The sequence below is a fragment of the Heterocephalus glaber genome, unplaced genomic scaffold, assembly GCF_053883595.1.
Source record: "Heterocephalus glaber isolate CG9 unplaced genomic scaffold, H.glaber_assembly_v1.0 deba00001745, whole genome shotgun sequence".
In the NCBI taxonomy this organism is placed as follows: domain Eukaryota; kingdom Metazoa; phylum Chordata; class Mammalia; order Rodentia; family Bathyergidae; genus Heterocephalus; species Heterocephalus glaber.
The window spans coordinates 1,904,469-1,918,820 of record NW_028258451.1 but is presented as its reverse complement, the minus strand read 5'-3'; the positions used below and the strand labels follow the sequence as shown (position 1 = coordinate 1,918,820).

General features: G+C 52.4%; 1 protein-coding gene across 1 annotated transcript; it reads left to right on the top strand.

Annotated features, from left to right (window-relative positions):
- The first annotated feature begins 9,401 nt into the window (after positions 1-9,401).
- Znf784 (zinc finger protein 784) lies at positions 9,402-12,605 on the top strand. The gene is made up of 2 exons (XM_004866627.3): positions 9,402-9,898; positions 10,898-12,605. Exons 1-2 carry the CDS (start codon positions 9,821-9,823, stop codon positions 11,744-11,746), a joined length of 927 nt encoding a protein of 308 aa, XP_004866684.2. The 5' UTR covers positions 9,402-9,820; the 3' UTR covers positions 11,747-12,605.
- The last annotated feature ends 1,747 nt before the right edge of the window (positions 12,606-14,352 follow it).

Genomic DNA, 14,352 nt, shown 5'->3' with positions numbered 1-14,352 from the left:
TTCCTCCTACACATGAATACTTCTAGGGCGGCCGGCAGATTCAGCATGCCGTGCTGGCAGCGATCGTGATCCTAACTGCTGTGAATGTCCGCATATCCCTCATCTGTTTGTCCTGCACAGACTGAGCAAACTCTAAACAGAAAAACCAATTAGACTGGTATGTGGGGATTTATGAGCAGATTCTGGCACCAGGAATTTGCCCGACCCTTTGATATTAGCTGAATATAGCCAGAAACATTCCAAATTGGAGGAAGCCACTTCTGTCCTAACCAATATGCACACCTTCCTTCTGATACAAATTTCAGGGATCCAATTTGCTCCAGCTGCTGCCTAGGACTCTATCCCTGTCAGTAAGTCCCCCAGAGAACTGCACTGTGTTCAATCCCAGATCTGCCTCTTTTCTTCCATCTAACACCACCACCTGGGGGCGGGCTTGTGCTCAGAGACCAGCTCATTACCCAAACCTGCGGAAAGGCGGTGTGTACTTTTGACACTTGTGGCCTATCTCAGCTTGTGCTGGTTCCATTTCAAGTGCCCTGTAGCCACACGTGGCCAGGGACCACCATGAAGGACAGGTCTATGGGGGAGACAGGTAAACAAAGGCAAGGCCATAGTACAGTGATCACTGCAAGAGGCCAGAGGGAAACTGAGCACAGGGGCACAGAAATGGAAAGATTCCCCTGAAGTGTCACCTGGGGGACACAGGGCATAGCCAGTTGGAGAGCAATGGATAGAAGTCCAGGCAGTGAAGAGTGGGTACAAAAGCCACAACTACAAGAGCAAAGAAAGAGAGGACTGGACAAAGAAACTGTGGTATTTACACGCAATGGAGTACTGCTCTGTCATAAAGAATAAATTTGAGTTGTTTAGGAAAATGGATGCACCTTGAGATCATAACGTTATGTGAAATAAACCAGACACATAAGTTTAAATAATCACATGGTTTCTCTTATGTAAGAAACCCAAAGTATAAATAAAGAACAAAATAAAGGATGGCTAATAGGAAAAGGGAGATTTTGCAAGTGAGAAGTGCATCAAGAGATAGGGGGGCAGGGGAGGGACCAGGAAGGGTTGAAGAAAGAATTCAGATGTGTTGTGTCCACATACCAACTCCCTTCTGTGAATGTAGTCATGTCCTGCAGTCATGCACTAACACATAAAAGCTGTTCATCTTTCAGAGCAGCTGAGCATAATGTGCCGCACAGGGGACCATGCAGGCCGCAGACACCTATAGCACCAGACTAAAGAGCTCAGACTCTGTTTCTGATACCAGGGCAGGGGGGTTGTGGTGCACAGAGCACTGTTCCCAAAGGCAGTAGAAGGGTTCCCTGAAACCATCAGCCAGAAACCAGTTCCGAGTAGCTGGAGGTCCCTCACAGCCCCAGGCCGGAGTCAGGCAGGGGTCAGAAGTGGCTTTCTGGAGGAAATGAGTCCTGGCAAAAATGAACACATTACACAGGAAAGACTACTCTGGAACAGCCCAAGATGGACACCTGCGAGTGTGAACATGTGAGGGTATTCAGGGAGCCGTGACATGCTGCATCCAGCCAGAACAGTCACAGAGGTGAGAACCCATGGAGAACCCTCTGCACTCCCTCCGATCCCAGGCTGAGGGGCCTCCAGGTTTAGCTCAGTGCTAGAGCTCTGACCCAACATGCATGGGGGGGGGGGGAGGCTGTGGAAAAGTTTCCAGCAATGGAAGGAACAGAATCTGATCTGAAGCAGGTCACCCACCAACCCCATCCCTTATTGGGGCTTGAACTACAGGCTTTCCCATGGAGTTACATCTCCAGCACCTTCTTAACTTATTTTGAGACCAGGTCGGCCTAAATTGCCCAGGATGGGCTTGAACTTGTGATCCTCTATTTCAGCCTCCCAGAGTGCTGGAATTACAGGTGTGCACCACACCACCACACCCATCAGAAACTGGGCCGGGGATTTAGCTCAGTAGTGCTGCGCTTGCCTTGAAAGCACAAGGTCCTGAGTTTGATCCCCAGTGGGGGGGGGGGGCGGGGGCGGTCTTCAACCTGTGTGTTTTGGAGAGGCTATAGAGCTGGAAGCTGAGAGACTTGGGAGTTAGCTGGTGGTGTAGCCACGATAACAAAGAACAAGGTCGAGCTAGAGGAGGGTGTTGGAATTGGAGAAACCTCAAGAGTGACTACTACGGGCCTTCCTAGATGTCTTTGTTAAAGTACAACCGCCTGATTTCCGTGCCATGAAGAACTTCAGAGCTGCAGAAGGATTTCAACGTGCAAAAATAATGATACCATTAGTTCCCACATGTTCCATGTGAGCTGAGCAAAGAGGCCTTAGGCTGCTACTTTCCTACATGATTTTCCTTTCCGAGTGGTAAAGAATCATTTGCTTTACGAGTGACAAACAAGAGGCGCAGAGAGGCAGGTCACATCTCAAGGTCACGCTGGTAACGACAGACTGAGATACGACCCCCCTGCACCCCTATCCCTCAGCCCAGGCCGCCTTTCTTTTCCTCTTCCCCGCCCCCACACGTCTCTCGTCCACAGCCTACGACGGCCCTTCTAGCCGCCTCCCACGTCTCCATGGTTGTCCTTCCTTACCCATCTATCCAGATGATTGCTCTCGTTTCCCTCCCACCCTGGCCCTTCTATCAGCCGCCCATCTCTCTATGGTTCCCCCCCCCGTTTCCCAACCGTTCCTTCCGGCTTGTTACATTCGCCACTTCTCTGAGCCCTTCAATTTGGGGTCCTTCCGTCAGGTCCGCTGTCTGTGCTGCCTCTCTGGTTCCACCGAGCAGAAACAGCGGCCACTAAGAGAGCGACTTTAGAAAAGGGTCAGGGCGCGTGTGTGAGGGGAAAACCTTTTAGGGAGCGACCTTGGGAAAAAAAGTTGCGCGTTTCCGGCCCCTTGTAAAAATGCTCCAGCTGGAAACACAAGGCGCAGAGACAAAAGATCCACTTTCCTCTGGGCCCAGTTTACCCCCTTTGGTAAGGGATCTCCCGTGGAAGGTCGCTCCCCACACAGGAGTTTCCTGTGGTTCCATTTTTGTTCGCCTGGGACAAGCAGGGACATTGGGAAATGCCCACTTCATTACACAGGTTAGGGGAAAGAGACTCAGAATAGGGAAGAAACTCGCTCAAAGCCAGCACCAAATGGAACTCAGGTGAGTCAGGCACCAAAGGGCCTCTTGGGTCTCAGTATTTAGAACCTCCGTGTTTTTCTGTTTTAAAATAGATGGAGTAGGTAGTAACCAGAAAGCTCTAAAAGAGGCTTGGAGGGCTCTCACAATCAGGTTCCAGGCTGAATCCCCGCCTTATAGAGCTAAATCTCCCTTCACAAAACAAAGCACATATGTTTTCCCTTATAAGTATTTAAGCTCCCAGCAATCCAGGAGGCTGAGGCAGGAGGATTACAAATCTAAGCCCAACTTGGGCAATTTAGCAACTTAGTGAGGCCTTGTCTCAAAATAAAAGGGGTCTGGGGTTGTAGTTAGTGTGAAGGCCCTGGCTTCAATCTTCAGCTTTTTTATTTTTTGGTGTTTTGGGGGGGGACCAGGGATCGAAATCGGGTCCTTGCGCTTGTGCAGCAGGCGGTGAAACCACTGAGCTAAATCCCCGGCCTCCTCAGCATTTTTATTTTATTTTATTTTTTTGTACCGGGGATAGAACTCGGGTCCTTGCGTTTGTGCAGCAGGCAGCGAAACCACTGAGCTAAATCCCCAGCCCAACCTCAGCATTTTTTAAAGAAGAGAAAGAAGGGGATGAGGGGAGAAGACGTGACTAAGCATAGGTATTGAGGTGAATTCACCATGAAGCTAATGAAGCTTACACACGGCAGGCTTCTCACTGGCTCAAGTCCTTCCCTAGCTAACGTGTGTCCAGAATTCAGAGTATTTAAGGTTATTCACTGCTGAAGAGTTCTGCAGCTCTGGTAAAGTTACTCATGAAAGAAACTTGATTAGGATTTTCCCAAGCTTGACAACAGTACTAAAACTGCAGAAGTTTGTGGATGAAATGAAATGTCCGCCTGGGATTTAGCTCAGTGGTGCCACCGCCTGCCTTGAAAGCGCAAGGTCAAGGTCCCGATTTCGATCCCTGGTACAAAAAAAGAAAGAAAGAAATGAAACGTTGCCAAACTATCCATTTTCCACCTGTGTTGCAGATCAAATCTAGAGCCTCACGTATATTCTACCACTGACCTAGAACCCAGCCCAATAATAAAAATTTTGAGTGACCATATTAAGGCAAAGATTGGCTTTTATTTTCCATTTAATATGGTTTTACAAAACTTTTGTATGAAGAATAGATAAAAGAATGTAGGAGAAAAGATTCTCAAAACATGAATTAATTTTTTTAAAACTTTGTGTGCTATAAATTTTGGAAATGGAAATTGTCATCCTTTAAGTGTAATTGGTTTGGAGTCATGTTTTCATACTAAATAAATGTTCCTGGGTATATCTTATTTTGTATTTTATTGTTCTTGTTTTCTTAATTATGTAAGAGACACTCATCTTTCCTGCTCAATGAGCTCTCATTAAAAATTAGTTATTGGGCTGGGAATTCAGCTCAGTGGTTCCAGCGCCTGCCTTGCAAGCACAAGATTCCGAGTTTGATCCCCCGGTACCAAAAAAAAAAAAGTTATTATTGCTAACATTATTGTCATTTACAGACCCACCCAGGAAGGCTTGAGGGTGACCTCTTTGAGGGTTACTATTGGCTTAGGATGTCAGAAGCCATTGTTCTTAGCTACTTATTTACTCAACGATTTGTTTCCCATCTAGGACACAAATTGCATTGTATAGTATCGTGCTGTGCAGTATAGTAAGGGATTATTAAGCACCTTACCATACCATGCCCTAATGTGGCTCTGGACGTGAAGCTAAGAGTGATGCAGATGTGATCTCTAACTTCAAGGGGCTTATACTGTGATGAGAACAATTCTTGACTTTATTTGAGGTTTTCAAAAATCAGATTTAAAATGTGTCCACAGGCTTCCAACACCACATTTTAAATATGAAACATATCATAGAAAAAGTTGAACCCGTTGTACAGTGAACACTCCCATACCTACTGTGTGGGTTTATACATTTTCTTTTGGAGACGGGGTCTCACAATGTTGCCCAGGCTGGCATCAAATTCATAAGCTCAAGTGATACACCTGCCTCAGCCTCCCAAGTAGCAGGGACTACAAATATTCACAACCATCCCCGGTTTATTCTGGCGAAGCCCGACCGACCTCCAATGCTGCTTGACAAAGTTCCAGCTGGGGGAAAAGGAGAGTGGAACACATCGTACCCTCATGTTTTATTTTTTCTTGCCCTAATGTTTACAATTGTTACTCTGGTCACAGGAATCATTGTATTTGTGACTAACAACATATTCTCCATGAGGCAAATTGGCAATGTTGTATTGAAATCTGATCTGGCTCAAAAGTCCCAAATTCCTGTTTCTCTCAGTTCTATTGTCACACCCACTTCTAAAGAAACCCCTCCTAAAACTCCCTCTGTTTTCCTGACACTGTAACTCCTTTCTTCTATTGATGACTTTCTTTTACTAAAGAGGTCTTATAAAGAGACTGAAAGGACAGATTTTAGATGTAAGACACAGTGGGAAATGGGAAATAGAAAGAAAGTTAAGACAGATAAATACACTAAGGAGGCAAGTTACTCAGTTTTTCTCAAAGTACTGTAAACATTTCCTGCTCATGGACCATGAACCCAAATAACATTTAAGCAAGATGAATAGAGGTATAGAAAAAATAGAGAGCTAATAGCAAACTATATTAACCATTGTGCAGTTTCTCAAGGGCCAGCTGACGACCACAAGTTTGACATTTAATTAATTAAATCTTGCTTGTACCCCCGCTGATATAGAGATTTTGATTAAGTTACCTTCTGTTCTGCTTAGGTGTGGGTAAATAAGGGGACAATTGTAATTTTTAAATGTATTCATGATGTTCAATGAAATGAATCAGCTTAGGAAAAATATACTTTGTTTAGTAAAAAATAACCTTTATTTCTATAGAAATTGCTAAGGCAACCTAAAATGTAAACATGTTCTGCCCAATGCCTCCCAGCTATTGGTTAAAGATATAAAAATAAATCAGACCCTGAGACTTCTCAGAGGGAACCTGCACATTGCTTGCGACGGTTCTTTTCTCATCGCCGGCCCGAGACCTCTCCCCTTCCTACTCTGCATCGACTGCAGCTGGTCTGCGGCACATGTTTGACTATGAAACTAGTTATTTGCAAGAATGTCAAGCAAGAGGGGCTTCCAGTCTGCTGTTTGAAATATAAATTGGCAGAAATAATTACAGCTAGTTCTTGGCAACTACTTTGCATTCTAGGCTATTCAAAACCCCCTAAATACAAGGACCTTTTTGTCATTGTAGCAGCTGTGGGAAGTAGGTGCTCCAATGATCTAGTTTTGTGACTAGGAAGCTATGATAGGAAAGAGTGACTTACCCACTAGACATGCAGACACATACAATGCTTTCTGTGATACTCTTAGAGACTCAGAAAAAACATTAACTTACTTTTAAATTAGCAGGAAGTTGGATGTGGTGGGGCAAGCCTACAGGCCAGCTGCTCAGGATTCTGAGGCAGGAGGATCACTTGAGCCTAGGAATTCAAGACCAAGCTGGGCCACAGAGCAGGATGCTGTGTCAGAGAGAGAGAGAGAGCGCTGACTGTAGTAGTCCACTCTTATAATCCCGGTACTTGGGAGGCTGAGGCAGGAGGATCACAAGTTCAAGGCCAACCTGGGTTACATAGTGAGACCCTGTGTCAAAAAACCAAAACAACAAAAAAAAATTTAGAAAGAAAAGTAATCAGGAGGGAAAAAGAGAATGCAATCCAGCCTCAGTTGTGTTCACTGTCAGAGCAATGTAGGCTACAATGTAACTTACTTGTATGGATGGGAAGACCCCATGGCACAGGGTCCACAGCCTGTGGAAGTGGGAAGGTGACTGGAGCCAGAGGAAGGGGGCACGGTGCCGGCCCCGGGTGAGGCCTTCAGGTGGGGCGGTCTGCTCCTGCTCTGGACGCTGCTGCTCAGCTGCTCACTCCCAGGTGCACAGTGGAGAGGCCACACCCTCTGTGCAGGGACCAACATGTGAGCAAGAAGATTTACAGCAACGCTGTTCATCAGAATAAAACGTTGGTGTTTTTTAATTTTCAAGTTTTTTTATCAATATGTATTTACAGTACAGAGTAATTACATCATCTTGAGGAATCAGTACATAAATGGATCACACCTTTTTTTTGGTAGAGGGATTGAACTTGGTCCTTGTGCTTGCGGGGCAGGTGGCCTAACCACTGAGCTAAATCCCTGACCCCATCACACTTTTTATTTTTTGGTACCGGGGATCGAACTCATGTCCTTGCGCTTGCACAGCAGGTGACGAAACCACTGAGCTAAATCCCTGGCCCAGATCACACTTTTTTAAGGCAAGGTCTCACTGTGTAACCCAGGCTGGCTCTGAACTCCTAACAATCCTCCTGCCTCGGCCTCCCGAGTGCTGGGATTACCGGTGTGCACCACCATGCTCGGTTTATATCTTGATCGTTTTTACTCCTCCTTCCCCCGTCCTCCTCCAAAGCCCTTTCTCATCCACATAGAGTCTGCTCCCTCTTTCCTACCATCTCTCTTTCATTTTGCTCTTTAAATTATTTATATTTTGGGTTTCTCATCTTACAGCTACCATTCAATATTTCACCTTCTGTATCTGATTTATTTCACTTACCCTTGTGGTCTTGAAATCCATCTATTTGGATCTATAGATGGATTATGGCAGAGTAGTGCTCCATTGTGTGTAAACACCACATTTTCTTTACCCATTCATCTGTTGATGGACACACAGGCCACTCCCAAGATTTTGCTAATATGAGCTGTGCTGCTGTAAACATGGCTATGCTGGATCACTATAATGTGATGTCTTTAACTCTTTTGGGAAAGTGTCTAAGACAGGAATAGCATGGTTGAATAGAGTTTCTAGGTTTAGTTTTTGGGGTTTTTGGGGATCTCCACATTGGTTTCCGTGGTGGCTGTACCAGTTTACACTCCCACCAACAGTGGAGCAGGGTTCTCTTTGCCTCGCAGCCCGGCCAGCATTTGCTGTGGTTTCAGTTTTTGATGACAGCCGCTCTGGCCGGGTAAGGTGGACCTCACAGGTGATAAAGCTTTGGACCAGCACAGCTGCCAGGAGCAGGGAAGAAATGAATGCAAGCCCACATAATCACCATGGCTGCCACACCACATCACCAAGGAGCAACAGACCCCTGTGTCAGTGTAGACCTGGGCCGGGTTCCAGCTCACGCTGATGTGAGATGACTCATCATAAGAAGCCCTGCACGGGCATGGTAAAGAAATGGAAACAAAATAGCCTCAGGGCAGGGAGAGTGAAGGGATGGGGGCTACAGAGGAGGTAGAGTACATCTGTTGTGTGAATTTTACTGTGTGTGTGCATGTGTTGAGGCCTTAAACTCACTATGTAGCCCAGGCTGGCCTCAAACTTGTGGCAATTCTCCTGCCTCAGCCTCCTGAGTGCTGGGATTAAAAAATCTGTTATAAAGGCTGTGTACGCTGAGGCTGGGGATGTGGCTCACCAGTACAGCACATGTTTAGCATCCCTGGATCCCTGGGTTCAGTCCACAGAAACATAGTGCAGACAGTGCATATGCAGTTCAGACTTAGCAATAAGACTCCATGAATCTGTTGGTCAAAGTAGGTTTTGCTCTAGGAATACTCTCAAAGTTCAGTGATTTACCCCGACAGATGTTCATTTTATTTTACTTTGTGTTGACGAGGTTTGAACACAGGGTTGAGCTGCACCCCCAGATCTTTTAGTTTAAAAAATTTTGGAACAAGACCTTGCTAAATGGGTAGACTGGGCTCAAACTTTCGGTCGTCCTGCCTCAGCCTCCCAGCATGCTGGGATCACAGGCGTGCGCCCCACACCCGGCTAACCACGCTCCTCTCAAGTGTGCTGTCTGCACGCAGCCAGCGCCGGCTTGCGTCACGCAGTCCCCCGGGGCTGCCGGACACTCCTTGCCGTCGCCCCAGACCAAAGGCGGCCGGAGCGAAAGGCCCGGCGGTCTTCCCGCGTGTCGAGGGACACACGTCACTCTCTTCTGCTACCGCCAGGCAAGCCGGGGACCACATTCACCTTCGAAGGACAGGGGACACCGCCCCCAGGAGGAGCAGAGCAGCGGCTGTGGCTGTCACGGTCGGGCTCTCCCGCCGCGCCCTTCCGCGCCCCCCCAGGCTGTCCCCTCGCTCTGTTCCTCTTTGCCGGTTTCCACGCGCGCTCCAGGTCTACACCGCAGGACGCGTGCGGTAGGTCCGGAGCGGCAGGCGTGGCCGCCGGGCCCTGTCCGTGGTGCTGCCCGGCCCCGTCCTTGCCGGCGCCCTCGCCCTGCACGAATCCCGCCAGCGTCCCCGCGCCCGGGCTGCTGCGCAGCCGTTTTTCTCGACGCCGGCTCTCTAAAAACTTGGTAAGCAGAAGAGCCGCATCACTGTCCTCATCAGCCACGCACAGAAGGTGACACAAAAATCCCTCCCGTGCACATAAACAGGGTCTCCTTTTCTGGCGAGGGGTGCTCGGGGGCGAGGGTAGGAGGGGCGCGTCTGAACCCACGCCCGCGTGCGAGACAGCGCTGTGCCGACCCCGGCATCGCCCGGACTGACCGAGATTCCAACAGGGCAGGAAACGCCTTCTCCCGGCAGACCACGCCCGCCAGGCCACGCCCCTCCCCGCAGTGCGCCTGCGCAATGCCTCTACGCAGCTCAAGTCCCGCCCCCATCCAGACCGATCATTGGCCTCGGGGACCGGGCTCGGGCACAAGATGGCTGCCACGCGCCGGGAGTCCCCGAGTCCGAGCGCCCTGACCCCGGAGTCGCGATCCCCGGAGCTGCCGGACCTGGTGAGGGCGAGGAAGGGGCCCAGGCGGGCACTCGAGGCAGTGGAGGTCGCAGGGCAGTGGGCGGGGTCGGGGCGGGGCCTACGAGGGTGGAGCGGGAGTGGACTAGGGCTCGGGCCCTGGGGGCTGGGGTTTAGGGAGGAGCCTATGGGTGGAGGGGCGGGGAGAGGGGCGGGGCCTGATCCTGGGACAGGCGGTCCGGGATTGATTTGCATTACTGGGTGGGGCTTTCAGAGAGGCGGGGCCGTAGGGACAGTCTCTGGCTCGTGAATTCAGGTGAGGTTGAGAAGGTGACCCTGCAAGGAGTGGTTGTGACCGGGACACCAGGTTTGGGTGGGGCTGATTCTGCAAGCAATGCTTCTCTGCTGCCCAAGAGAGGATCCCGGGCGAGAAATGGGTGTTCTGGATGACTTTGGAGTCCTCCACATCCCCCCAACTCGGGCTGGGAGAGTGACCGGGACATCCATTCATTCGACAGGCATTTCGTGAGCTCCTGGCCGGACTCTGTAAGCAGAGCGGTGCCCACGACAGAGAAGCCTTGTGTCCTGTCCTAGCTTGCAGTCCTGCGAGAGGAGAGGGCTGATGAGCGAGATTTCCGTGACACGCTCTAGAAAGGAAATAAAAAGTGAGCTGATAGAGTGGAGGTGGGAGCTAAATTTAGACGACAGCAGGCAGCTGGGTGCTGGCGGATGTTTACAGTGGGGTCAGAGAGAAGCAGGAGCCGGCTCCCGGTGGACGCGAATTGACGTCGGGGGTTTGGAGCTGATGTGGCGGCCGTGGAGGCCGCTCCGGGGAGAAGGGCTGTAGGCAGGAGGAGCCGGGATTCCCTAGGGTTTTCGGTTGTGGAGAGGAGATGCGAATGGGCTTCTGACTCGGGTGGCGGAGGGGTCTGGGCCCCACAGGCTTGGGGCCGGAGAGGACAGCCGCGCCTGGGAAGCGAGGTTCAGTACCGGTCCGCTCCGGGTCCACAGGCTCCTCTTGTCTGTCTTCCGCCCTCGCCAGGTCCTGGTGCCCGATGACGGCCGCCCCGCCACTCCCCCGAGTGACCTCATCGAGATCCAGGTGGTGAAGGTCACGGACACCGCGCTAGTCCCCGGGCCCCCCGAGCCGGGCTACTTCCGCTGCGCTTTGTGCCCAGCCGCCTTCCGGCTGGTGTCCGAGCTGCTGTTCCACGAGCGCGGCCACCTGACGGGCGCGGCCGGCGGCGGGGGCGGCGGAGACCCCAGCCGGTGCCACGTGTGCGGCCACCGCTGCGCCGGGCCTGCCAGCCTGCGAACGCACTACGGCCTGCACACGGGCGAGCGCCCCCGCCCCTGCGCACGCGCCTTCAAGGCCCTGGCGCCCCTGCTGCGGCTCCAGCACCGCCGCGGCGCCGAGCCCGGGCCCTCGCGCGCGCCCCCGACGCGCGCCGAGGCTGCGGGGGAGCCAGGTCCCGGGGCGCCCCCGGAGAGGGCCGAGGCGGTGCTGGCGGCGGCGGCGGCGGGCGCGGCGGTGGGCAAGCCCTTCGCCTGCAGGTTCTGCGCCAAGCCGTTCCGCCGCTCCTCCGACATGCGGGACCACGAGCGGGTGCACACGGGCGAGCGGCCCTACCACTGCGGCGTGTGCGGCAAGGGCTTCACGCAGTCCTCGGTGCTCAGCGGCCACGCACGCATCCACACGGGCGAGCGCCCCTTCCGCTGCGCGCTCTGCGACCGCACCTTCAACAACTCCTCCAACTTTCGCAAGCACCAGCGCACGCACTTCCATGGGCCCGGGCCGGGGTCCCCGACGTTGGCGGCCGAGGTGGCGGGGAGCGCGTGTGAGGCAAGCCACGCCCGGGAGGAGGGGCGCGGGGTCGAGGTTGACCAGTAGCCGGAACAGCCGGCTGAGGGAGTTAACTTGGGAGGTTACAGGGAGAGGTGCGGGGGACCGGGGCAATAGCGAAGGGAGACCAGGAGCAGTCGCCTGCGCAACAGAGCTCAAGGACCAGGTTCTGGACGCCAGAAGCCCGAGCCACGCCTATGTGACACCCAGAGAAGGAGACAAGCAGCCCTGTGGTGCTCGGTAGGACCACGGGGCATTTCAGCGCCCCTTTCGAGTCCCTGGGAGAGACACAGCGTGTCACAAGAGAGGACACTACAGAGAGACAACCAGGTCCACCTCAGCACTCCTGGCCCACCCCTTCACCTGCAGAGTGCTGGGCTGCCTGGGGGACCCCTGGGTGGACCAGGATGGAATCTTTTGCCTACCTCACCAGATTGCACTGGACCTGCGCTGCCTCCCCACCGCAGGCAGTTGCCCATCGGGTGGTGTGTACAGACCAGGATCCCACCACTCAAAGCCAGAGGGTCCTCAAGTGACTCGAGCTGAGAGCACTGAGGACCTGGGCCTGTTCCAAGGGTCACTGCTTCCCACACCCCCAGGCTGGTCCCTCCTTAACCCATTGCAGCCCCCTCTTCCGACACAACTAAGAGTGGGCCCAGCAAACAACCACCTACCACCCTTCCTGAAACGGTATCAGTCTGTGGTCCCCACAGCTACAAAGGAGCCTCAGGTTTCTCTAATTTCCTCCACTTGGAATTTGAAGCAGGCAGCTACTGCCCGAGCCCAGACAGTTCTAAAAAGGGCAGGTCCGTGGGAGCATAGACTGGCCTGGGTGGGGTCAAGAGGAGGCGGGAGCCTCCAGTCTCTGGTTCCTATTAAAGGACTGTCTGAGGGTTGCTCTCATCAAGCTTGCATCCTGGTGGTCTGCTCTGGGGAGGTGTGGGGACGGCCACTCTGGTCTTGCCACCAGCAGCAACTTGCACTGGGCTCTGGCCAAACCTAAGATTGGGGGTGAGATGGTGCACCCCATCATCCCCAGCTACCTGGGGGTGTCTCAGGTTCCAGGCCAGCCTGGGCAACTCAGGGAGACCCCATCTCAGAAAAAAACCCCAAAAAGGGTGAATATGCTCCTCAGAGATGTCCCCTGTTTCCTACGTGGGGAAGGATGTGGGCAGGGAGGTGTGGTACAAGAAGGGACACCTGGACAGCCAGGCTTCTGGAAGGGAAGAGCCCCTGAACTGCTCATGGAGACAGTGGGCCAGTGTTACCCTGCACACCCAGCATGCAGGAAGCAGCTCCCAGATGCCGCAGAACGGGACCAAGGTCATTCCCTTTCCCCCAGGGAATGTCCATGCTCCAGCCTCGATGGCAGGGCTACAGTGCTTCCTTTGCTTCTTCCTCATCTACTCCTCAATTTCCTGGTGTTCAGCAGATTTTTCTTTTTCTTTTTTTGAGGGGGGCCGGAGGGTACTGGGGATGGAACTCGGGACCTTTCGCTTGCAAAGCAGGCAGCGGAACCACTGAGCTAAATCCCTGGCCCTTCAGTAGTAGATTTTTCTTCACTACTGCCCTGCAGGCCAAGCCAACAGAGTAACCATGGCAGCTCAATTCTCCGGCCTGCTTTCTCCATTCTCCCACACTGTCATGTGTCCTTGTCACCAACCCATAGTTCCTGTGGCTTTGAGGAGGGGTCACAAACCTGAGCACCCACAGGAGTGGGCGGCAATGTAAATGAAGTGTTGCAGTGGAGGGGAAATAGCAGTGAGGTAAAACAGGGCAAAGGAAGCTTGGGCTCAACAAGCAGTGGTGGCAGATTGGAGGGTGTGTGCCCCATCAGAAAAGCACAGCAGCTGCCCGGCTGCCATGGGGTACAGACTGGGTTCCTAGTTCTTCCAGTTTTCACAAGTCCCAGTAGTTCATATATCATGGGGAAGGGCCAGGGATGTAGCTCAGTGGTGCCACGCCTGCCTGGCAAGGGAAAGGTCCTGAGTTCGGTCCTGAGTGCAGGGGTGGGGGGGCATAGATCATGAAAAATCTTTTTGGCCTGGAGCATGCTGTGCACGTGTTCTGCCACTGAGCTACATCTCCAGGACTCCAGATCTTTGTGTTTAAAGGACAGACTGTACCAAAGTGTTTCACTCTCATCCAGCCTGGCAGATGCTGCTTTCCAGCTTCCTATCTACAAAGTCTTCCAAGTCCTACAACATGGAATTCAAGACCCTGCAAGATCCAGCCACACCCCCTCAGCCACCAGCCATACTCATTGTTAAAAATTCTCCAGAATAGCTGGATTGGGTTGAGCACACCAAACCCTCTGCCTAGAGTTGCTTGCCCACTTTCCCTGGCAAGCTCCTGTGGTGATGTCATTGTTCAGGCATCACTGTGTCCACACACTTCCTAGCTGTCTCCCCTTCTGATAAGGTGACTGCCCCTCCTTCCCTCGCCACACAGGGATGCTTCCATGTCTCTTAGGTTGACGCAGCTCCACTTCTGCATGACTTGGGAGCCCTGGAGTGTGGGCAGGAGGCCTGTGTCCTGGCCGGTCTGCAGAGCAGGGAGTGGCCATGGCGGGCTGGGGCCCTCTCATGTCACTCCGCCTGCCCAGTGAGAGCTGTGAAGGGGCGACAGTACTAGCAGGGCATGTGCCAGGAGCA

Coding starts and splice junctions, on each gene's coding strand:
- Znf784 (XM_004866627.3), top strand. CDS start 9,821: ATGGCTGCCACGCGCCGGGAGTCCCCGAGTCCGAGCGCCCTGACCCCG. Junction 9,899..10,897: donor CCCCGGAGCTGCCGGACCTG/GTGAGGGCGAGG, acceptor CGCCCTCGCCAG/GTCCTGGTGCCCGATGACGG.